Genomic DNA, 24,202 nt, shown 5'->3' on the forward strand with positions numbered 1-24,202 from the left:
TGTGATTTTCTGGAATTTGTTTTCTCAATTTGTCTGTCATAGTTGACGTGTACCTATGATGAAAATTACAGGCCTCTCTCATCTTTTTAAGTGGGAGAACTTGCACAATTGGTGGCTGACTAAATACTTTTTTTCCCCACTGTATATATAATCACCGTAGAGGTATATAATCACAGTAGAGGTATATATAATTACAGTAGAGGTATATAATTACAGTAGAGGTATATAATCACAGTAGAGGTATATAATTACAGTAGAGGTATATAATTACAGTAGAGGTATATAATCACAGTAGAGGTATATAATTACAGTAGAGGTATATAATCACAGTAGAGGTATATAATCACAGTAGAGGTATATAATTACAGTAGAGGTATATAATCACAGTAGAGGTATATAATCACAGTAGAGGTATATAATTACAGTAGAGGTATATAATCACAGTAGAGGTATATAATCACAGTAGAGGTATATAATCACAGTAGAGGTATATAATTACAGTAGAGGTATATAATCACAGTAGAGGTATATATAATTACAGTAGAGGTATATAATCACAGTAGAGGTATATATAATTACAGTAGAGGTATATATAATCACAGTAGAGGTATATATAATCACCGTAGAGGTATATAATCACAGTAGAGGTATATATAATTACAGTAGAGGTATATAATTACAGTAGAGGTATATAATCACAGTAGAGGTATATAATTACAGTAGAGGTATATAATTACAGTAGAGGTATATAATCACAGTAGAGGTATATAATTACAGTAGAGGTATATAATCACAGTAGAGGTATATAATCACAGTAGAGGTATATAATTACAGTAGAGGTATATAATCACAGTAGAGGTATATAATCACAGTAGAGGTATATATAATTACAGTAGAGGTATATAATCACAGTAGAGGTATATAATTACAGTAGAGGTATATAATCACAGTAGAGGTATATAATTACAGTAGAGGTATATAATCACAGTAGAGGTAAGGTATATAATTACAGTAGAGGTATATAATCACAGTAGAGGTATATAATTACAGTAGAGGTATATAATCACAGTAGAGGTATATAATCACAGTAGAGGTATATAATTACAGTAGAGGTATATAATCACAGTAGAGGTGTATAACCTGAGGTTGCCAATTCCTCCTCTTCCTCCTTCTCCGTACTTTACCGTACTCATTTTCTCACCTGTAAATACACACCAGAGATATTACACACACACCAGAGATATTACACACAGACACACACACACAAACCAGGATTTCCGTTAGGAAAATCTGGCTCTTGACATTTGACCGGCAGAATGTTAATTTTAACGGATATTTGCTAAATTTACCGGGTGCATAACCTGACTAGGGCGTCCACCCACCCACGGTGCTCGGAACGACAGAAATCACATTTAGATTATGGTTATTCCATCTTAACTCGAGGATGCAACGGCGTGCGTCCTTCTTACCGAATTTCAATGCTAGAATAACTGCCACCTTTACTCTTCCTCAGCCAACAAGACGAGTAACGAACAGCAACATCACTATGTCAATCTAATATCCCCCATAGTAGAACAGTCGACCTAATTCTATTGGTCAGCTTGTCGTTCTGTGCGATAAATAAATAGCCTGTTCCAAACAGACTCTGGGCCAGTTGTGGGACGATCCCAAATTAATTCAACCAGTAGGCCTAGACTACATAACAATACATCTAAAGTAATGAGTCTGATGCAATAGATCAGAACGTTTAGCTCAACATGGTGGTAAACTATTTTTTCTTCACATTATAAGTGCAGCAAGGCGCACAAGGCTGCAGACTACGGGTGAATGTTCCTTCCATAATTAGCGGGAAAACACCGTTGTCAAAAGGCCACCGCACATGCTAGCGGTTTCATGAGACAGAGATGAAAATATCTGTTAGAAATGTAGAAAGAGGAGATAAACTAGCATGGGGTTGCTAATATGACTAGAGTTGTTCCTTTGGCTACCGGACAATGAAAGAAAGTTGATAACCAATTGAGCATGAAGGAAATAGGCTACTGGTTTCAATGGCACATGGAAGTCTTTATAAAATAATTGCCTGCACGTTTGGTTGGATTTTACTTTGAAAGCAAGGTAGGATATGCCTCATAATATGAAGTAAAACGTTCAGGTTTCAAACAATTAAAATGTATGTTTTCAAAATGCATACTGCCTCCAGCTCATTGCAAAGTGGTGTGTGACGAGCTGAAGCCTTCCTATCGTTGCCTATGTTCACTTGAATGGCGAATGGGAAGCGAGCTTCAATTACCAGTTGAGAAATAAAAATAGTAGCTATTTTTAATCATGGCCATCAAAACAGTTTTTTAACACGCAATTGCATTTTTGAATTGTTACGCGATGATTGGGCGTATAAAAGCACGTTTTTAATTTAGCAAATCAGCTGTTTGAGAAGCAGCAGCATCAGCTCTCCTGCTGTCTGACAGATTTTCCGCTCATAGGCTCTGTACGACTAACGAAAATACACACACGCCAATTTAATTCCACTAAATTATGCAAATTAACCTATAGACCGATAAGTATGACTGGTCAAATGTATTTCCATCGACTGTTATTTCCATCAATGAATAGGTTAAAAAGCATTATGTTGCATGATGGGATTTCTTCTTCTTCTCCTCCTTCTTCTTCTTCTTCTTCTTCTTCTTCTTCTTCTTCTCCCAGAACCAGTTTTTTATTTACTGCCTTTTATTTTTGGGGCCAAAAGCCTCCCGGAAACCTGCTGACATTACATTTACATTTACGTCATTTAGCAGATGCTCTTATCCAGAGCGACTTACAAGTTAGTGAGTGCATACATTATTTTTTTGTATATTTTTTTCATACTGGCCCCCCCGAGGGAATCGAACCCACAACCCTGGCGTTGCAAACGCCATGCTCTACCAACTGAGCTACATCCCTGCCGGCCATTCCCTCCCCTACGCTGGGCCAATTGTGCGCCGCCCCATGGGTCTCCCGGTCGCGGCCGGCTACGACAGTATGCCTAGACGTTGTATGCCATCAGTAAAATTGCAGTTTAATCGTCATGAGTAACCATGGTTAACACCACCTAACTCTAACTCCACTCTGCTCTATACCTTAGGAATCTTTCCAACCAGGATTTCTAGAAAACCGGGGAATTTGAGGAAAGTAATCAGAATTTTAGCAAATTTGCAACCCTAATTCTGGTTCTAATTGATTGAATCCACATTCAGAGGGCCATGCAACACGCAAACATTACAGTACGGCATTCAGACGCTTCACAAATGGAACTGTATTTCCTGTTCTGGTCAAAGTACTGCACTATATAGGGATATATATATATATATATAGGGACGTCCTCAGACTTAGTACTCTGTCAAGAAGATGTATGCATTGACCACATCCTACGTCTGATTGGCTATTGCTAAGCTGGTGAGACAGTTACAGTTACCCTGGCAACTGCTGAACATCATAGCCAATCAGCTAGTGGCTTTACCTATAGTACAGTTTCAGCCTACAGGGGGCAGGGGCGGGACCATACCAGTATCGCAATATTTATTCATGGCAAAAATGAAAACCCAAAGCAGACCGAACTCTTTGGTCCTTTTAAAAACCTGCTAGATGGAAAATATGGTTTGGAAAATAAATAAATGTGACTCTGGATGACAACATAATGATGCTTGTTTCCAGCACTAAAAAAAGTTAAATTCGCTTCATGTTTTGTTTCCTTGTCACTGTAAAGGACGTCACACTGCTTGCTTAGAGAGTAGAACTTCCTCCCGATTCGTCCTGGTGTGAACCTGGTGACCACCCTCCTCTGCCTTGCTAGCACATATGACCACTGTCCTGTAGTGTCTTAGCAACTCGCTGCCGCAAGTGGGGACACTTCAGGCTGAGGAGTACGTTTCACACATCCCCATGTGCTACACCAAGATACTAATGAGTATCGCATTACTGGTATCGTCCTGGCCCTATCCGCCTATATAGAACCATAGCAGCATACAACCACTGTCAACTAAGTTCCTCTTGATACAGGTCAGAACGATAAGACTTGTGTTGATACTGTTGAACGATAAGATTTGTGTTAATACAGTGGTTCCACAATGAAAAGTTTTGAGCTTTATGTCGCGACACGTTTGTGGTAGATGGTGGCAGTTTGTGGTAGATGGTGGCAGTTTGTGGTAGATGGTGGCAGTTTGTGGTAGATGGTGGCAGTTTGTGGTAGATGGTGGCAGTTTGTGGTAGATGGTGGCAGTTTGTGGTTAATTGTGTCATTCCATCATTGTGCCACACTATCACAAGGGGGAGTTAGAACGCTGGTTATGCTTTTGGTCTTTTGGTTTCTCTTTCTCGAAAAACAGAAAGACAGAAAGTGAGTTTCTTAAACATTGAGTCCTTCTTTACTGATGTCCAGCGATGATGATGATGATGATGATGATGACGATACGGATGGAAAAAGGTAGCCAATTTTTTCAAGACCTGAGCTATTTAATTGATTTGTTTTATTTATGAAATGTACCAGTTTATTTAGGCAATTTAATGTATTCCTTTAGGCTTGGCCTATTTAGTCGGCTATTTAATATATTCCTTTAGGCTTGGCCTATTTAGTAGGCTATTTAATATATCCCTTTAGGCTTGGCCTATTTAGGAGGCTATTTTGCAGCATGAAGCTATATTTGTCAGCATAAAGCTGAGTGACTCATTCGTGGCTTTGGATCAAAATAAATAAGTGCCAATATTCTTTCTGATAGTCTTTAACTTGGTCAAAACATTTTTTTTACTAATCTGCTCATGTTGTGTGTGTGTGTATGTGTATAATTATTTGTGAGGTGGTTACAATGAAACATGTAAATGAAAGAAAACAAATAAATCCTATTCATAATTAATAATTAGATTCATGTTGCGAGCTGTAAACATACACGTACAAACGACAACATCACACAAACATCAACTACTTCACCTGCCCAGACTCACCTGCTCAGACCCACCTGCTCAGACCCACCTGCCCAGACCCACCTGCTCAGACCCACCTGCTCAGACCCACCTGCTCTGCTCAGACCCACCTGCCCAGACCCACCTGCTCAGACCCACCTGCCCAGACCCACCTGCCCAGACCCACCTGCTCTGCTCAGACCCACCTGCCCAGACCCACCTGCTCTGCTCAGACCCACCTGCCCAGACCCACCTGCCCAGACCCACCTGCTCTGCTCAGACCCACCTGCTCAGACCCACCTGCCCAGACCCACCTGCCCAGACTCACCTGCTCAGACCCACCTGCTCAGACCCACCTGCCCAGACCCACCTGCCCAGACCCACCTGCTCAGACCCACCTGCTCTGCTCAGACCCACCTGCTCTGCTCAGACCCACATGCCCAGACCCACCTGCCCAGACCCACCTGCCCAGACCCACCTGCTCTGCTCAGACCCACCTGCCCAGACCCACCTGCCCAGACCCACCTGCCCAGACCCACCTGCTCAGACCCACCTGCTCTGCTCAGACCCACCTGCTCTGCTCAGACCCACCTGCCCAGACCCACCTGCTCAGACCCACCTGCCCAGACCCACCTGCCCAGACCCACCTGCTCTGCTCAGACCCACCTGCTCTGCTCAGACCCACCTGCCCAGACCCACCTGCTCAGACCCACCTGCCCAGACCCACCTGCTCAGACCCACCTGCTCTGACCCACCTGCTCTGACCCACCTGCTCTGACCCACCTGCTCTGACCCACCTGCTCAGACCCACCTGCTCAGACCCACCTGCTCTGACCCACCTGCTCAGACCCACCTGCTCAGACCCACCTGCTCAGACCCACCTGCTCAGACCCACCTGCTCAGACCCACCTGCTCAGACCCACCTGCCCAGACCCACCTGCTCTGACCCACCTGCTCAGATCCACCTGCTCAGACCCACCTGCTCTGACCCACCTGCTCTGACCCACCTGCTCAGATCCACCTGCTCAGACCCACCTGCTCACAGCCCCATCTCCAGTGCCTGCATCACTCTCTAGCACATGGCCTCAAACTGCACCATTTTGTTTCTCTCTGTCACCCACGCACTTTCAACATTTGGAAAATAAAGCATTTGACCTTTCCATTGTGTTAATGATGGAGGATTTGTTGATTTCCAGTATTTATGTTTTTACAAGATAATTGACAAGAAAAGTATCATCCAACCCATCGTGTATTACAGTGCACCCTCATATACCATGTCTTCAAATATGCAGACAAACAGATTAAAAGTACATTTCCAAAAAATACTGACAGCCAACTATCTAACTCCGCCCATAACTTTTGGACTTCATAACATTCCCAGAAGGCTTATTGGATTATTATAAGCGGTTCTGAAACAATCTTCAGTGTGCTACAGAAATAAGACAGATCCTGCTTCTGTTGCCTGTTTAGTAGGCTTTGTATAGTAGCCTTGTATAACCACCATTGAGCTATAGACATAAGAGTGTGTCCTGTTAAGTCTTAATACCATAACTTACTTAGGCCTATATTTCAATACTTATACAGTGAGGGAAAAAAGTATTTGATCCCCTGCCGATTTTGTACGTTTGCCCACTGACAAAGACATGATCAGTCTATAATTTTAATGGTAGGTTTATTTGAACAGTGAGAGACAGAATAACAACAACAAAATCCAGAAAAATGCATGTAAAAAATGTTATACATTGATTTGCATTTTAATGAGGGAAATAAGTATTTGACCCCTCTGCAAAACATGACTTAGTACTTGGTGGCAAAACCCTTGTTGGCAATCACAGAGGTCAGACGTTTCTTGTAGTTGGCCACCAGGTTTGCACACATCTCAGGAGGGATTTTGTCCCACTCCTCTTTGCAGATCTTCTCCAAGTCATTAAGGTTTCGAGGCTGACGTTTGGCAACTCGAGCCTTCAGCTCCCTCCACAGATTTTCTATGGGATTAAGGTCAAAGACTGGCTAGGCCACTCCAGGACCTTAATGTGCTTCTTCTTGAGCGACTCCTTTGTTGCCTTGGCCGTGTGTTTTGGGTCATTGTCATGCTGGAATACCCATCCACGACCCATTTTCAATGCCAGGCTGAGGGAAGGAGGTTCTCACCCAAGATTTGACGGTACATGGCCCCGTCCATCGTCCCTTTGATGCGGTGAAGTTGTCCTGTCCCCTTAGCAGAAAAACACCCCCAAAGCATAATGTTTCCACCTCCATGTTTGACGGTGGGGATGGTGTTCTTGGGGTCATTGGCAGCATTCCTCCTCCTCCAAACACGGCGAGTTGAGTTGATGCCAAAGAGCTCAATTTTGGTCTCATCTGACCACAACACTTTCACCCAGTTCTCCTCTGAATCATTCAGATGTTCATTGGCAAACTTCAGACGGGCATGTATATGTGCTTTCTTGAGCAGGGGGACCTTGCGGGCGCTGCAGGATTTCAGTCCTTCAATTCGTAGTGTGTTACCAATTGTTTTCTTGGTGACTATGGTCTCAGCTGCCTTGAGATCATTGACAAGATCCTCCCGTGTAGTTCTGGGCTGATTCCTCACCGTTCTCATGATCATTGCAACTCCACGATGTGAGATCTTGCATGGAGCCCCAGGTCGAGGGAGATTGACAGTTATTTTGTGTTTCTTCCATTTGCGAATAATCGCACCAACTGTTGTCACCTTCTCATCAAGCTGCTTGGCGATGGTCTTGTAGCCCATTCCAGCCTTGTGTAGGTCTACAATCTTGTCCCTGACATCCTTGGAGAGCTCTTTGGTCTTGGCCATGGTGGAGAGTTTGAAATCTGATTGATTGATTGCTTCTGTGGACAGGTGTCTTTTATACAGGTAACAAACTGAGATTAGGAGCACTCCCTTTAAGAGTGTGCTCCTAATCTCAGCTATTTACCTGTATAAAAGACACCTGGGAGCCAGAAATCTTTCTGATTGAGAATGGGTCAAATACTTATTTCCCTCATTAAAAAGCAAATCAATTTATAACATTTTTGACATGCGTTTTTCTGGATTTTTTTGTTGTTATTCTGTATCTCACTGTTCAAATACACCTACCATTAAAATTATAGACTGATCATGTCTTTGTCAGTGGGCAAACATACAAAATCAGCAGGGGATCAAATACTTTTTACCCTCACTGTATATAGGCTACTGTATCAATCAATCATTGATCCATTGTGGAGGCCTGTCTGAGTGGACTGATCCATTGTGGAGGCCTGTCTGAGTGGACTGATCCATTGTGGAGGCCTGTCTGAGTGGACTGATCCATTGTGGAGGCCTGTCTGAGTGGACTGATCCATTGTGGAGGCCTGTCTGAGTGGACTGATCCATTGTGGAGGCCTGTCTGAGTGGACTGATCCATTGTGGAGGCCTGTCTGAGTGGACTGATCCATTGTGGAGGCCTGTCTGAGTGGACTGATCCATTGTGGAGGCCTGTCTGAGTGGACTGATCCATTGTGGAGGCCTGTCTGAGTGGACTGATCCATTGTGGAGGCCTGTCTGAGTGGACTGATCCATTGTGGAGGTCTGTCTGAGTGGACTGATCCATTATGGAGGCCTGTCTGAGTGGACTGATCCATTGTGGAGGCCTGTCTGAGTGGACTGATCCATTGTGGAGGCCTGTCTGAGTGGACTGATCCATTGTGGAGGCCTGTCTGAGTGGACTGATCCATTGTGGAGGCCTGTCTGAGTGGATTGATCTATTGTGGAGGCCTGTTTTTTTATTTATTTTTTATTTCACCGTTATTTAACCAGGTAAACCAGTTGAGAACAAGTTCTCATTTACAAATGCGACCTGGCCAAGATAAAGCAAAGCAGTGCGATAAAAACAACAACAACACAAAGTTACATATGGGGTAAACAAAACATAAAGTCAATAACACAATAGAAAATCTATATACAGTGTGTGCAAATGTAGTAAGTTATGGAGGTAAGTGTCACGGTCGTCGTAAATAGAGGAAGCGGACCAAGGCGCAGCGTGTCCAAGAAACATGACTTTATTAAATAACGTATCCAAAACAAAAGACGACTCAAATGAAGTCCAACAGCAACACTGACTGAAAGGAACAAAAACCCACAAAATACAAGGTGAAACCACACAGTTTAAATATGGCTCCCAATCAGAGATAACGAGCCGACAGCTGTCACTCGTTACCTCCGATTGGGAGTCACATGAATACAAACAAGGAAGACAACCACCTAGACACCCCAACCAAACAGCACACAACAAAACGAACACACCCTATCCCCAACCTAACCCACACAACAACCAACAATACAAACACACCCTGGTTCAATAACAACGTCCCGGAACCAGAGCGTGACAGTACCCCCCCTAAAGGTGCGAACCCCGGGCGCACCAACATAAGGACTAGGGGAGGGTCTGGGTGGGCGTCTGTCCACGGTGGCGCTCTGGCCTCGGTCGTGATCCCCACCCCACCACAGTCACAACCTGCTTCAGTAGCCTCCTCCCAATGACCACCCTCCAACTAACCCCACCTGGACTAAGGGGCAACACCGGACTAAGGGGCAGCACCGGACTAAGGGGCAGCACCGGGATAAGGGGCAGCACCGGGCTAAGGGGCAGCACCAGGGCTAAAGGGGCAGCACCGGGCTAAGGGGCAGCACCGGGCTAAGGGACAGTACCTGACTAAATGGCGGATCCTGGCTGGCTGGCTCTGGCGGATCCTGGCTGGCTGGCGGATCCGGGCTGGACGGCTCTGGCGGATCCTGGCTGGACGGCTCTGGCGGATCCTGGCTGGACGGGCTCTGGCGGATCCTGGCTGGACGGCTCATGGCTGGCTGACGGATCTGGCTGCTCATGGCTGGCTGACGGATCTGGCTGCTCGCGGCTGGCTGACGGATCTGGCTGCTCATGGCTGGCTGACGGCTCTGGCTGATCCTGTCTGGCGGACGGCTCTGGCTGATCCTGTCTGGCGGAAGGCTCTGGCTGATCCTGTCTGGCGGAAGGCTCTGGCTGATCCTGTCTGGCGGAAGGCTCTGGCTGATCCTGTCTGGCGGAAGGCTCTGGCTGATCCTGTCTGGCGGAAGGCTCTGGCTGCTCCTGTCTGGCGAAAGGCTCTAGCGGCTCCTGTCTGGCGGAAGGCTCTAGCGGCTCCGGTCTGGCGGACGGCTCTGAAGGCTCATGGCAGACGGGCGGCTTGCAGGCTCAGTACAGATGGGCGGCTTATGCAACGCTTTGGCAGACGGGCAGTTCAGGCGCCATAGGGCAGACGGGCAGTTCAGGCGCCGTTGGGCAGACGGGCAGTTCAGGCGCCGTTGGGCGGACGGCAGACTCTGGCCGTCTGAGGCGCACCGTAGGCCTGGTGCGTGGTGCCGGAACTGGAGGTACCGGGCTGAGGACACGCATCTCAGGGGCTGAGTGCGGGGAGAAGCAACAGGGCATGCTTGGCCCTGGGGACGCACCGTAGGCCTGATGCGTGGTGCCGAACTGGAGGTACCGGGCTGAGGACACGCATCTCAGGGCTAGTGCGGGGAAGCAGGAACAGGACGCACAGGACTCGGGGAACACACAGGAGGCTTAGTGCGTGGTGTAGGCACTGGTGGTACTGGACTGGAGACAGGAGGTGGTGCCGGAAATACCGGACCGTGCAGGCGTACTGGCTCCCTTGAGCACTGAGCCTGACCAACCTTACCTGGTTGTATGCTCCCGTCGCCTGACCAGTACAGGGAGGTGGGAATAACCCGCACCGGGCTATGTAGGCGAACCGGGGACACCATGCGTAAGGCTGGTGCCATGTAAGCCGGCCCGAGGAGACGCACTGGTGACCGGATGCGTGGGGCCGGCCTCATGACATCTGGCTCAATGCTCAGTCTAGCCCGGCCGATACGTGGAGCCGGAATGTACCGAACTCGGGCTATGCCTGCGTACAGGAGACACCATGCGCTCTACTGCGTAACACGGTGTCTGCCCGTACTCTCGCTCTCCACGGTCAGTCCAGGGAGTAGGCGCAGGTCTCCTACCTGACTTCGCCACACTCCCTTCTAGCCCCCCCAAGAAATTTTTGGGTAATACTCTCGGGCTTCCAGCCTTGCCTCCGTGCTGCCTCCTCATACTCGCCGCTCTCGGCTTTAGCTGCCTCCCGCTCTTCACGAGGACGGCGATATTCTCCCGGTTGATCCCAAGGCCCCTCACCATCCAGAATCTCCTCCCATGTCCATGAATCCTTTATGGGGAGTCCATAAATCCTGTGTAGGTAGGTCCTGTTGCCGCTTGACACGCTGCTTGGTCTTTTTGTGGTGGGTTTTTCTGTCACGGTCGTCATAAATAGAGGAAGCGGACCAAGGCGCAGCGTGTCCAAGAAACATGACTTTATTAAATAACGTATCCAAAACAAAAGACGACTCAAATGAAGTCCAACAGCAACACTGACTGAAAGGAACAAAAACCCACAAAATACAAGGTGAAACCACACAGTTTAAATATGGCTCCCAATCAGAGATAACGAGCCGACAGCTGTCACTCGTTACCTCCGATTGGGAGTCACATGAATACAAACAAGGAAGACAACCACCTAGACACCCCAACCAAACAGCACACAACAAAACGAACACACCCTATCCCCAACCTAACCCACACAACAACCAACAATACAAACACACCCTGGTTCAATAACAACGTCCCGGAACCAGAGCGTGACAGTAAGGCAATAAATAGGCCATAGTGCAAAATAGTTACAATTAGTATTAACACTGGAATGATAGATGTGCAGAAGAAGATGTGCAAATAGAGATACTGGGGTGCAAATTAGCAAAATAAATAACAATATGGGGATGAGGTAGTTGGGTGGACTAATTTCAGATGGGCTGTGTACAGGTGCAGTGATCGGTAAGCTGCTCTGACAACTGATGCTTAAAGTTAGTGATGGAGATAAGAGTCTCCAGCTTCAGAGATTTTTGCAGTTCGTTCCAGTCATTAGCAGCAGAGAACTGGAAGGAATGGCGGCCAAAGGAGGTGTTGGCTTTGGGAATGATCAGTGAGATATACCTGCTGGAGCGCAGACGGGTGGGTGTTGCTATGGGGACCAATTAGCTAAGATAAGGCGGGGATTTGCCTAGCAGTGATTTATAGATGACGTGGAGCCAGTGGGTTTGGCGACGAATATGTAGTGAGGGCCAGCCAACGAGAGCGTACAGGTCACAATGGTGGGTAGTATATGGGGCTTTGGTGACAAAACGGATGGCACTGTGATAGACTACATCCAATTTGCTGAGTAGAGTGTTGGAGGCTATTTTGTAAATGACATTGCCGAAGTCAAGGATCGGTAGGATAGTCAGTTTTACGAGGGCATGTTTGGCAGCATGAGTGAAGGAGGCTTTGTTGCGAAATAGGAAACCGATTCTAGATTTAACTTTGGATTGGAGATGCTTAATGTGAGTCTGGAAGGAGAGTTTACAGTCTAACCAGACACCTAGGATTCTAGTCGGGCAGGCGGGTGCAAGCAGTGTTCAATTGAAGAGCATGCATTTAGTTTTACTAGCGTTTGGGAGCAGTTGGAGGCTACGGAAGGAGTGTTGTATGGCATTGAAGCTTGTTTGAAGGTTTGTTAACACAGTGTCCAATGAAGGGCCAGATGTATACAAAATGGTGTCGTCTGCATAGAGGTGGATCTGAGAGTCACCAGCAGCAAGAGCGACATCATTGATATACACAGAGAATAGAGTCGGCCCGAGAATTGAACCCTGTGGCACCCCCATAGAGACTGCCAGAGGTCCAGACAACAGGCCCTCCGATTTGACACATTGAACTCTGAGAAGTAGTTGGTAAACCAGGCGAGGCAGTCATTTGAGAAACCAAGGCTATTTAGTGTGCCAATAAGAATGCAGTGATTGACAGAGTCGAAAGCCTTGGCCAGGTCGATGAAGACGGCTGCGTTGGCCGCAGGGGTTGCAGCAGGGGGCAGAGCTGGTGGCTGGGGTAGGGGTAGCCAGGTGGAAAGCATGGCCAGCCGTAGCAAAATGCTTATTGAAATTCTCGATTATCGTAGATTTATCGGTGGTGACAGTGTTTCCTAGCCTCAGTGCAGTGGGCAGCTGGGAGGAGGTGCTCTTATTCTCCATGGACTTTACAGTCTCCCAAAATGTTTTGGAGTTAGTGCTACAGGATGCAAATTTCTGTTTGAAAAAGCTAGCCTTTGCTTTCCTAACTGATTGTGTATATTGTTTCCTGACTTCCCTGAAAAGTTGCATATCGCGGGGGCTGTTCGATGCTAAGGGCAGTCAAGTCTGGGGTGAACCAGGGGCTATATCTGTTCTTCGTTTTTAAAGAACAATCAGGCATCCTCTACTGACGGAATGAGGTCAATATCCATCCAGGATACCCAGGCCAGGTCAATTAGAAAGGCCTGCTCGCTAAAGTGTTTTAGGGAGCGTTTGACAGTGATGAGGGTTGGTCGTTTGACCGCGGACCCGTTACGGACGCAGGCAATAAGGCAGTGATCGCTGAGATCCTGGTTGAAGACAGCGGAGGTGTATTTAGAGGGTACATTTGTCAGGATGATATCTATGAGGGTGCCCATGTTTACGGATTTAGGGTTGTACCTGGTAGGTTCCTTGATAATTTGTGTGAGATTGAGGGCATCTAGTTTGGATTGTAGGATGGCCGGGGTGTTATGCATATCCCAGTTTAGGTCACCAAGCAGTACGAACTCTGAGGATAGATGGGGGGCAATGAATTCACATATGGTGTCCAGAGCACAGCTGGGGGCTGAGGGGGGTCTGTAGCAAGCGGCAACAGTGATAGACTTATTTCTGGAAAGGTGGATTTTTAGAAGTAGAAGCTCAAACTGTTTGGGCACAGACCTGGATAGTACGATACAGCTCTGCAGGCTATCTCTACAGTAGATTGCAACCCCACCCCCTTTGGCAGTTCTATCGAGACGGAACATTTTGTAGTTGGGGATGGACATTTCTGAATTTTTGGTGATACTGGGGGCTACAGGGCCTGGGTTAGCCTCTACATCACCAGAGGAACAGAGGAGGAGTAGAATAAGGATACGGCTAAAGGCTTTAAGAACTGGTCTTCTAGTGCGTTGGGTACAGAGAAAAAAGGGGCAGGTTTCCGGGCGTTGTAGAATAGATTCAGGGCATTATGTACAGAAAAGGATATGAAAGGATATGAGTACAGTGGAGGTAAACCTAAGCGTTGGGTAACGATGAAAGACATAGCATCACTGGAGGCACCGATTGAGTCGGTCTCCGCTTGTATGGGGGGGTGGGACAAAGGAGCTATCTAAGGCAGGTTGAGCTGGACTGGGGGCTCTACAGTCAAATAGTACAATAAGAAATAACCGAAACAGCAATAAGCAAGGCATATTGACATGGGAGAGAGGCATAAAGCAATCACAGGTGTTTTTCGAGAGAGCTAAGACAACAACTGGTAATGGCGACAAAAGTTTGGGCTGAGGCTAAACAGATAAACAGGACAGGGTACCGTGTAAAGGAACAGTCCAGCAGGCATCAGCTGTGCAGCTGAGTGATCATAAGGTCCAGTGAACAGCAATTGGTGAGACTGGGAGCAGTTTGAATGGCTGCTACAGCACAGACGAGCAGGAAGCACGGCTGTTGATTGCGTGTGCTAGCGGGCCGGGGCTAGCAGTTATAGTTATGAAATGTTTTACCATTGCAGTCACATTCACCTCGGTTGTCTGAAGCATGATGTGGAGTTCACAGCTGGCGATGCCTCATCTGTAAACTGTTCATCTGTGGGCCAGGTGTAAACTGTTCATCTGTGGGCCAGGTGTAAAGCGTTCATCTGTGGGCCAGGTGTAAACCGTTCATCTGTGGGCCAGGTGTAAACCGTTCATCTGTGGGCCAGGTGTAAACCGTTCATCTGTGGGCCAGGTGTAAACCGTTCATTTGTGGGCCAGGTGTGAACCGTTCATCTGTGGGCCAGGTGTAAATCGTTCATCTGTGGGCCAGGTGTAAACCGTTCATCTGTGGGCCAGGTGTAAATCGTTCATCTGTGGGCCAGGTTTAAATCGTTCATCTGTGGGCCAGGTTTAAATCGTTCATCTGTGGGCCAGGTGTAACCGTTCATCTGTGGGCCAGGTGTAAACTGTTCATCTGTGGGCCAGGTGTAAACCGTTCATCTGTGGGCCAGGTGTAAACTGTTCATCTGTGGGCCAGGTGTAAACCGTTCATCTGTGGGCCAGGTGTAAACCGTTCATCTGTGGGCCAGGTGTAAACTGTTCATCTGTGGGCCAGGTGTAAACTGTTCATCTGTGGGCCAGGTGTAAACCGTTCGGAAGCCTGACCTATTATTGGAATACAAAAGAAGCCATCCACCCCTGATGGGCTATCAGCAGGACAGTGGACTTGTTGAGTTGGTTTATATTGTTAGGGACTTTAAATTGATGTTTTAGGTATAGCCAGGCCTGGAATTTTGTGATTTTAGGGGCAAGGCCATTTGGCCTTCAAGAGGTGCCATCTGCCAGGGCACCAAGGCCATCTGCCAGGGCACCAAGGCCATTAACCAAAAAACAGCGGCTATTCTCTTAAGAAAAAAACAAATGTTTGTAAATGTACATAAATAATTAGCCTACATGTCAAAGTGTAGGTGATAGTCTATGGTATTGGCTACAGTCTGTCATGTCAGTCTAGGTGATAGTCTATGGTATTAGCTGCAGTCTGTCATGTCAAAGTGTAGGTGATAGTCTATGGTATTGACTACAGTCTGTCATGTCAAAGTGTAGGTGATAGTCTATGGTATTGGCTACAGTCTGTCATGTCAGTCTAGGTGATAGTCTATGGTATTGACTACAGTCTGTCATGTCAAAGTGTAGGTGATAGTCTATGGTATTGACTACAGTCTGTCATGTCAGTCTAGGTGATAGTCTATGGTATTGACTACAGTCTGTCATGTCAGTCTAGGTGATAGTCTATGGTATTGGCTACAGTCTGTCATGTCAGTCTAGGTGATAGTCTATGGTATTGACTACAGTCTGTCATGTCAAAGTGTAGGTGATAGTCTATGGTATTGACTACAGTCTGTCATGTCAGTCTAGGTGATAGTCTATGGTATTGACTACAGTCTGTCATGTCAGTCTAGGTGATAGTCTATGGTATTGGCTACAGTCTGTCATGTCAGTCTAGGTGATAGTCTATGGTATTGACTACAGTCTGTCATGTCAAAGTGTAGGTGATAGTCTATGGTATTGGCTACAGTCTGTCATGTCAGTCTAGGTGATAGTCTATGGTATTGGCTACAGTCTGTCATGTCAAAGTGTAGGTGATAGTCTATGGTATTGACTACAGTCTGTCATGTCAGTCTAGGTGATAGTCTATGGTATTGGCTACAGTCTGTCATGTCAAAGTGTAGGTGATAGTCTATGGTATTGACTACAGTCTGTCATGTCAAAGTGTAGGTGATAGTCTATGGTATTGGCTACAGTCTGTCATGTCAGTCTAGGTGATAGTCTATGGTATTGACTACAGTCTGTCATGTCAAAGTGTAGGTGATAGTCTATGGTATTGACTACAGTCTGTCATGTCAAAGTGTAGGTGATAGTCTATGGTATTGGCTACAGTCTGTCATGTCAGTCTAGGTGATAGTCTATGGTATTGACTACAGTCTGTCATGTCAAAGTGTAGGTGATAGTCTATGGTATTGGCTACAGTCTGTCATGTCAAAGTGTAGGTGATAGTCTATGGTATTGGCTACAGTCTGTCATGTCAGTCTAGGTGATAGTCTATGGTATTGACTACAGTCTGTCATGTCAAAGTGTAGGTGATAGTCTATGGTATTGACTACAGTCTGTCATGTCAAAGTGTAGGTGATAGTCTATGGTATTGACTACAGTCTGTCATGTCAAAGTGTAGGTGATAGTCTATGGTATTGACTACAGTCTGTCATGTCAGTCTAGGTGATAGTCTATGGTATTGACTACAGTCTGTCATGTCAAAGTGTAGGTGATAGTCTATGGTATTGACTACAGTCTGTCATGTCAGTCTAGGTGATAGTCTATGGTATTGGCTACAGTCTGTCATGTCAAAGTGTAGGTGATAGTCTATGGTATTGACTACAGTCTGTCATGTCAAAGTGTAGGTGATAGTCTATGGTATTGGCTACAGTCTGTCATGTCAGTCTAGGTGATAGTCTATGGTATTGGCTACAGTCTGTCATGTCAAAGTGTAGGTGATAGTCTATGGTATTGGCTACAGTCTGTCATGTCAAAGTGTAGGTGATAGTCTATGGTATTGACTACAGTCTGTCATGTCAAAGTGTAGGTGATAGTCTATGGTATTGACTACAGTCTGTCATGTCAAAGTGTAGGTGATAGTCTATGGTATTGGCTACAGTCTGTCATGTCAAAGTGTAGGTGATAGTCTATGGTATTGACTACAGTCTGTCATGTCAAAGTGTAGGTGATAGTCTATGGTATTGACTACAGTCTGTCATGTCAGTCTAGGTGATAGTCTATGGTATTGGCTACAGTCTGTCATGTCAAAGTGTAGGTGATAGTCTATGGTATTGACTACAGTCTGTCATGTCAGTCTAGGTGATAGTCTATGGTATTGGCTACAGTCTGTCATGTCAAAGTGTAGGTGATAGTCTATGGTATTGACTACAGTCTGTCATGTCAGTCTAGGTGATAGTCTATGGTATTGGCTACAGTCTGTCATGTCAAAGTGTAGGTGATAGTCTATGGTATTGACTACAGTCTGTCATGTCAAAGTGTAGGTGATAGTCTATGGTATTGACTACAGTCTGTCATGTCAAAGTGTAGGTGATAGTCTATGGTATTGACTACAGTCTGTCATGTCAGTCTAGGTGATAGTCTATGGTATTGACTACAGTCTGTCATGTCAAAGTGTAGGTGATAGTCTATGGTATTGACTACAGTCTGTCATGTCAGTCTAGGTGATAGTCTATGGTATTGGCTACAGTCTGTCATGTCAAAGTGTAGGTGATAGTCTATGGTATTGACTACAGTCTGTCATGTCAAAGTGTAGGTGATAGTCTATGGTATTGGCTACAGTCTGTCATGTCAGTCTAGGTGATAGTCTATGGTATTGGCTACAGTCTGTCATGTCAAAGTGTAGGTGATAGTCTATGGTATTGGCTACAGTCTGTCATGTCAAAGTGTAGGTGATAGTCTATGGTATTGACTACAGTCTGTCATGTCAAAGTGTAGGTGATAGTCTATGGTATTGGCTACAGTCTGTCATGTCAGTCTAGGTGATAGTCTATGGTATTGGCTACAGTCTGTCATGTCAAAGTGTAGGTGATAGTCTATGGTATTGACTACAGTCTGTCATGTCAAAGTGTAGGTGATAGTCTATGGTATTGACTACAGTCTGTCATGTCAGTCTAGGTGATAGTCTATGGTATTGGCTACAGTCTGTCATGTCAAAGTGTAGGTGATAGTCTATGGTATTGACTACAGTCTGTCATGTCAGTCTAGGTGATAGTCTATGGTATTGGCTACAGTCTGTCATGTCAAAGTGTAGGTGATAGTCTATGGTATTGACTACAGTCTGTCATGTCAGTCTAGGTGATAGTCTATGGTATTGGCTACAGTCTGTCATGTCAAAGTGTAGGTGATAGTCTATGGTATTGACTACAGTCTGTCATGTCAAAGTGTAGGTGATAGTCTATGGTATTGGCTACAGTCTGTCATGTCAGTCTAGGTGATAGTCTATGGTATTGACTACAGTCTGTCATGTCAAAGTGTAGGTGATAGTCTATGGTATTGACTACAGTCTGTCATGTCAAAGTGTAGGTGATAGTCTATGGTATTGGCTACAGTCTGTCATGTCAGTCTAGGTGATAGTCTATGGTATTGACTACAGTCTGTCATGTCAGTCTAGGTGATAGTCTATGGTATTGACTACAGTCTGTCATGTCAAAGTGTAGGTGATAGTCTATGGTATTGGCTACAGTCTGTCATGTCAAAGTGTAGGTGATAGTCTATGGTATTGGCTACAGTCTGTCATGTCAGTCTAGGTGATAGTCTATGGTATTGACTACAGTCTGTCATGTCAAAGTGTAGGTGATAGTCTATGGTATTGGCTACAGTCTGTCATGTCAAAGTGTAGGTGATAGTCTATGGTATTGGCTACAGTCTGTCATGTCAGTCTAGGTGATAGTCTATGGTATTGACTACAGTCTGTCATGTCAAAGTGTAGGTGATAGTCTATGGTATTGACTACAGTCTGTCATGTCAAAGTGTAGGTGATAGTCTATGGTATTGGCTACAGTCTGTCATGTCAGTCTAGGTGATAGTCTATGGTATTGACTACAGTCTGTCATGTCAGTCTAGGTGATAGTCTATGGTATTGACTACAGTCTGTCATGTCAAAGTGTAGGTGATAGTCTATGGTATTGACTGCAGTCTGTCATGTCAAAGTGTAGGTGATAGTCTATGGTATTGGCTACAGTCTGTCATGTCAGTCTAGGTGATAGTCTATGGTATTGGCTACAGTCTGTCATGTCAAAGTGTAGGTGATAGTCTATGGTATTGACTACAGTCTGTCATGTCAGTCTAGGTGATAGTCTATGGTATTGACTACAGTCTGTCATGTCAGTCTAGGTGATAGTCTGTGGTATTGACTACAGTCTGTCATGTCAAAGTGTAGGTGATAGTCTATGGTATTGGCTACAGTCTGTCATGTCAGTCTAGGTGATAGTCTATGGTATTGGCTACAGTCTGTCATGTCAAAGTGTAGGTGATAGTCTATGGTATTGGCTACAGTCTGTCATGTCAGTCTAGGTGATAGTCTATGGTATTGGCTACAGTCTGCCATGTCAAAGTGTAGGTGATAGTCTATGGTATTGGCTACAGTCTGTCATGTCAAAGTGTAGGTGATAGTCTATGGTATTGGTTACAGTCTGTCATGTCAAAGTGTAGGTGATAGTCTATGGTATTGGCTACAGTCTGTCATGTCAGTCTATGTGATAGTCGATGGTATTGACTACAGTCTGTCATGTCAGTCTAGGTGATAGTCTGTGGTATTGGCTACAGTCTGTCATGTCAAAGTGTAGGTGATAGTCTATGGTATTGGCTACAGTCTGTCATGTCAAAGTGTAGGTGATAGTCTATGGTATTGACTACAGTCTGTCATGTCAAAGTGTAGGTGATAGTCTATGGTATTGGCTACAGTCTGTCATGTCAAAGTGTAGGTGATAGTCTATGGTATTGGCTACAGTCTGTCATGTCAGTCTAGGTGATAGTCTATGGTATTGGCTACAGTCTGTCATGTCAAAGTGTAGGTGATAGTCTATGGTATTGACTACAGTCTGTCATGTCAGTCTAGGTGATAGTCTATGGTATTGGCTACAGTCTGTCATGTCAAAGTGTAGGTGATAGTCTATGGTATTGACTACAGTCTGTCATGTCAGTCTAGGTGATAGTCTATGGTATTGACTACAGTCTGTCATGTCAAAGTGTAGGTGATAGTCTATGGTATTGACTACAGTCTGTCATGTCAGTCTAGGTGATAGTCTATGGTATTGACTACAGTCTGTCATGTCAAAGTGTAGGTGATAGTCTATGGTATTGACTACAGTCTGTCATGTCAAAGTGTAGGTGATAGTCTATGGTATTGGCTACAGTCTGCCATGTCAGTCTAGGTGATAGTCTATGGTATTAACTACAGTCTGTCATGTCAAAGTGTAGGTGATAGTCTATGGTATTGACTACAGTCTGTCATGTCAGTCTAGGTGATAGTCTATGGTATTGGCTACAGTCTGTCGTGTCAAAGTGTAGGTGATAGTCTATGGTATTGACTACAGTCTGTCATGTCAAAGTGTAGGTGATAGTCTGTGGTATTGGCTACAGTCTGTCATGTCAGTCTAGGTGATAGTCTATGGTATTGGCTACAGTCTGTCATGTCAAAGTGTAGGTGATAGTCTATGGTATTGACTACAGTCTGTCATGTCAGTCTAGGTGATAGTCTATGGTATTGACTACAGTCTGTCGTGTCAAAGTGTAGGTGATAGTCTATGGTATTGACTACAGTCTGTCATGTCAAAGTGTAGGTGATAGTCTATGGTATTGACTACAGTCTGTCGTGTCAAAGTGTAGGTGATAGTCTATGGTATTGACTACAGTCTGTCATGTCAAAGTGTAGGTGATAGTCTATGGTATTGACTACAGTCTGTCATGTCAAAGTGTAGGTGATAGTCTATGGTATTGACTACAGTCTGTCATGTCAAAGTGTAGGTGATAGTCTATGGTATTGACTACAGTCTGTCATGTCAAAGTGTAGGTGATAGTCTATGGTATTGACTACAGTCTGTCATGTCAAAGTGTAGGTGATAGTCTATGGTATTGACTACAGTCTGTCATGTCAAAGTGTAGGTGATAGTCTATGGTATTGACTACAGTCTGTCATGTCAAAGTGTAGGTGATAGTCTATGGTATTGGCTACAGTCTGTCATGTCAAAGTGTAGGTGATAGTCTATGGTATTGGCTACAGTCTGTCATGTCAAAGTGTAGGTGATAGTCTATGGTATTGACTACAGTCTGTCATGTCAAAGTGTAGGTGATAGTCTATGGTATTGGCTACAGTCTGTCATGTCAAAGTGTAGGTGATAGTCTATGGTATTGACTACAGTCTGTCATGTCAGTGTAGGTGATAGTCTATGGTATTGGCTACAGTCTGTCGTGTCAGTCTAGGTGATAGTCTATGGTATTGACTACAGTCTGTCATGTCAAAGTGTAGGTGATAGTCTATGGTATTGACTACAGTCTGTCATGTCAAAGTGTAGGTGATAGTCTATGGTATTGACTACAGTCTGTCATGTCAAAGTGTAGCTGATAGTCTATGGTATTGACTACAGTCTGTCATGTCAAAGTGTAGCTGATAGTCTATGGTATTGGCTACAGTCTGTCATGTCAAAGTGTAGATGATAGTCTATGGTATTGGCTACAGTCTGTCATGTCAAAGTGTAGGTGATAGTCTATGGTATTGACTACAGTCTGTCATGTCAGTGTAGGTGATAGTCTATGGTATTGGCTACAGTCTGTCGTGTCAGTCTAGGGTGATAGTCTATGGTATTGACTACAGTCTGTCATGTCAAAGTGTAGGTGATAGTCTATGGTATTGACTACAGTCTGTCATGTCAAAGTGTAGGTGATAGTCTATGGTATTGACTACAGTCTGTCATGTCAAAGTGTAGCTGATAGTCTATGGTATTGACTACAGTCTGTCATGTCAAAGTGTAGCTGATAGTCTATGGTATTGGCTACAGTCTGTCATGTCAGTCTAGGTGATAGTCTATGGTATTGACTACAGTCTGTCATGTCAAAGTGTAGGTGATAGTCTATGGTATTGGCTACAGTCTGTCATGTCAAAGTGTAGGTGATAGTCTATGGTATTGACTACAGTCTGTCATGTCAAAGTGTAGGTGATAGTCTATGGTATTGGCTACAGTCTGTCATGTCAAAGTGTAGGTGATAGTCTATGGTATTGACTACAGTCTGCCATGTCAAAGTGTAGGTGATAGTCTATGGTATTGACTACAGTCTGCCATGTCAAAGTGTAGGTGATAGTCTATGGTATTGACTACAGTCTGCCATGTCAAAGTGTAGGTGATAGTCTATGGTATTGACTACAGTCTGCCATGTCAAAGTGTAGGTGATAGTCTATGGTATTGACTACAGTCTGTCATGTCAAAGTGTAGGTGATAGTCTATGGTATTGACTACAGTCTGTCATGTCAGTCTAGGTGATAGTCTATGGTATTGACTACAGTCTGCCATGTCAAAGTGTAGGTGATAGTCTATGGTATTGACTACAGTCTGCCATGTCAAAGTGTAGGTTATAGTCTATGGTATTGACTACAGTCTGTCATGTCAGTCTAGGTGATAGTCTATGGTATTGACTACAGTCTGCCATGTCAAAGTGTAGGTGATAGTCTATGGTATTGACTACAGTCTGTCATGTCAGTCTAGGTGATAGTCTATGGTATTGACTACAGTCTGCCATGTCAAAGTGTAGGTGATAGTCTATGGTATTGACTACAGTCTGTCATGTCAAAGTGTAGGTGATAGTCTATGGTATTGACTACAGTCTGTCATGTCAAAGTGTAGGTGATAGTCTATGGTATTGGCTACAGTCTGTCATGTCAAAGTGTAGGTGATAGTCTATGGTATTGACTACAGTCTGTCATGTCAAAGTGTAGGTGATAGTCTATGGTATTGACTACAGTCTGTCATGTCAAAGTGTAGGTGATAGTCTATGGTATTGGCTACAGTCTGTCATGTCAGTCTAGGTGATAGTCTATGGTATTGGCTACAGTCTGTCATGTCAAAGTGTAGGTGATAGTCTATGGTATTGGCTACAGTCTGTCATGTCAAAGTGTAGGTGATAGTCTATGGTATTGACTACAGTCTGTCATGTCAAAGTGTAGGTGATAGTCTATGGTATTGACTACAGTCTGTCATGTCAAAGTGTAGGTGATAGTCTATGGTATTGGCTACAGTCTGTCATGTCAAAGTGTAGGTGATAGTCTATGGTATTGACTACAGTCTGTCATGTCAAAGTGTAGGTGATAGTCTATGGTATTGACTACAGTCTGTCATGTCAGTCTAGGTGATAGTCTATGGTATTGGCTACAGTCTGTCATGTCAAAGTGTAGGTGATAGTCTATGGTATTGACTACAGTCTGTCATGTCAGTCTAGGTGATAGTCTATGGTATTGGCTACAGTCTGTCATGTCAAAGTGTAGGTGATAGTCTATGGTATTGACTACAGTCTGTCATGTCAGTCTAGGTGATAGTCTATGGTATTGGCTACAGTCTGTCATGTCAAAGTGTAGGTGATAGTCTATGGTATTGACTACAGTCTGTCATGTCAAAGTGTAGGTGATAGTCTATGGTATTGACTACAGTCTGTCATGTCAAAGTGTAGGTGATAGTCTATGGTATTGACTACAGTCTGTCATGTCAGTCTAGGTGATAGTCTATGGTATTGACTACAGTCTGTCATGTCAAAGTGTAGGTGATAGTCTATGGTATTGACTACAGTCTGTCATGTCAGTCTAGGTGATAGTCTATGGTATTGGCTACAGTCTGTCATGTCAAAGTGTAGGTGATAGTCTATGGTATTGACTACAGTCTGTCATGTCAAAGTGTAGGTGATAGTCTATGGTATTGGCTACAGTCTGTCATGTCAGTCTAGGTGATAGTCTATGGTATTGGCTACAGTCTGTCATGTCAAAGTGTAGGTGATAGTCTATGGTATTGGCTACAGTCTGTCATGT

The 24,202-nt window shown here is 44.8% G+C and overlaps 1 protein-coding gene across 1 annotated transcript in view; it reads right to left on the minus strand.

The window, feature by feature from the left end:
* Positions 1–24,202, minus strand: part of inpp5kb (inositol polyphosphate-5-phosphatase Kb) — an 87,547-nt gene that overhangs the window by 57,945 nt on the left and 5,400 nt on the right. The window contains exon 2 of the mRNA XM_041851516.2: positions 1,141–1,201. Coding sequence (XP_041707450.1) covers positions 1,141–1,193 — 53 coding nt within the window. The 5' untranslated portion in view covers positions 1,194–1,201. The remainder of the gene's footprint in view (positions 1–1,140; positions 1,202–24,202) is intronic.

Source organism: Coregonus clupeaformis, chromosome 27 (assembly GCF_020615455.1).
Source record: "Coregonus clupeaformis isolate EN_2021a chromosome 27, ASM2061545v1, whole genome shotgun sequence".
Classification (NCBI taxonomy): Eukaryota; Metazoa; Chordata; class Actinopteri; order Salmoniformes; family Salmonidae; genus Coregonus; species Coregonus clupeaformis.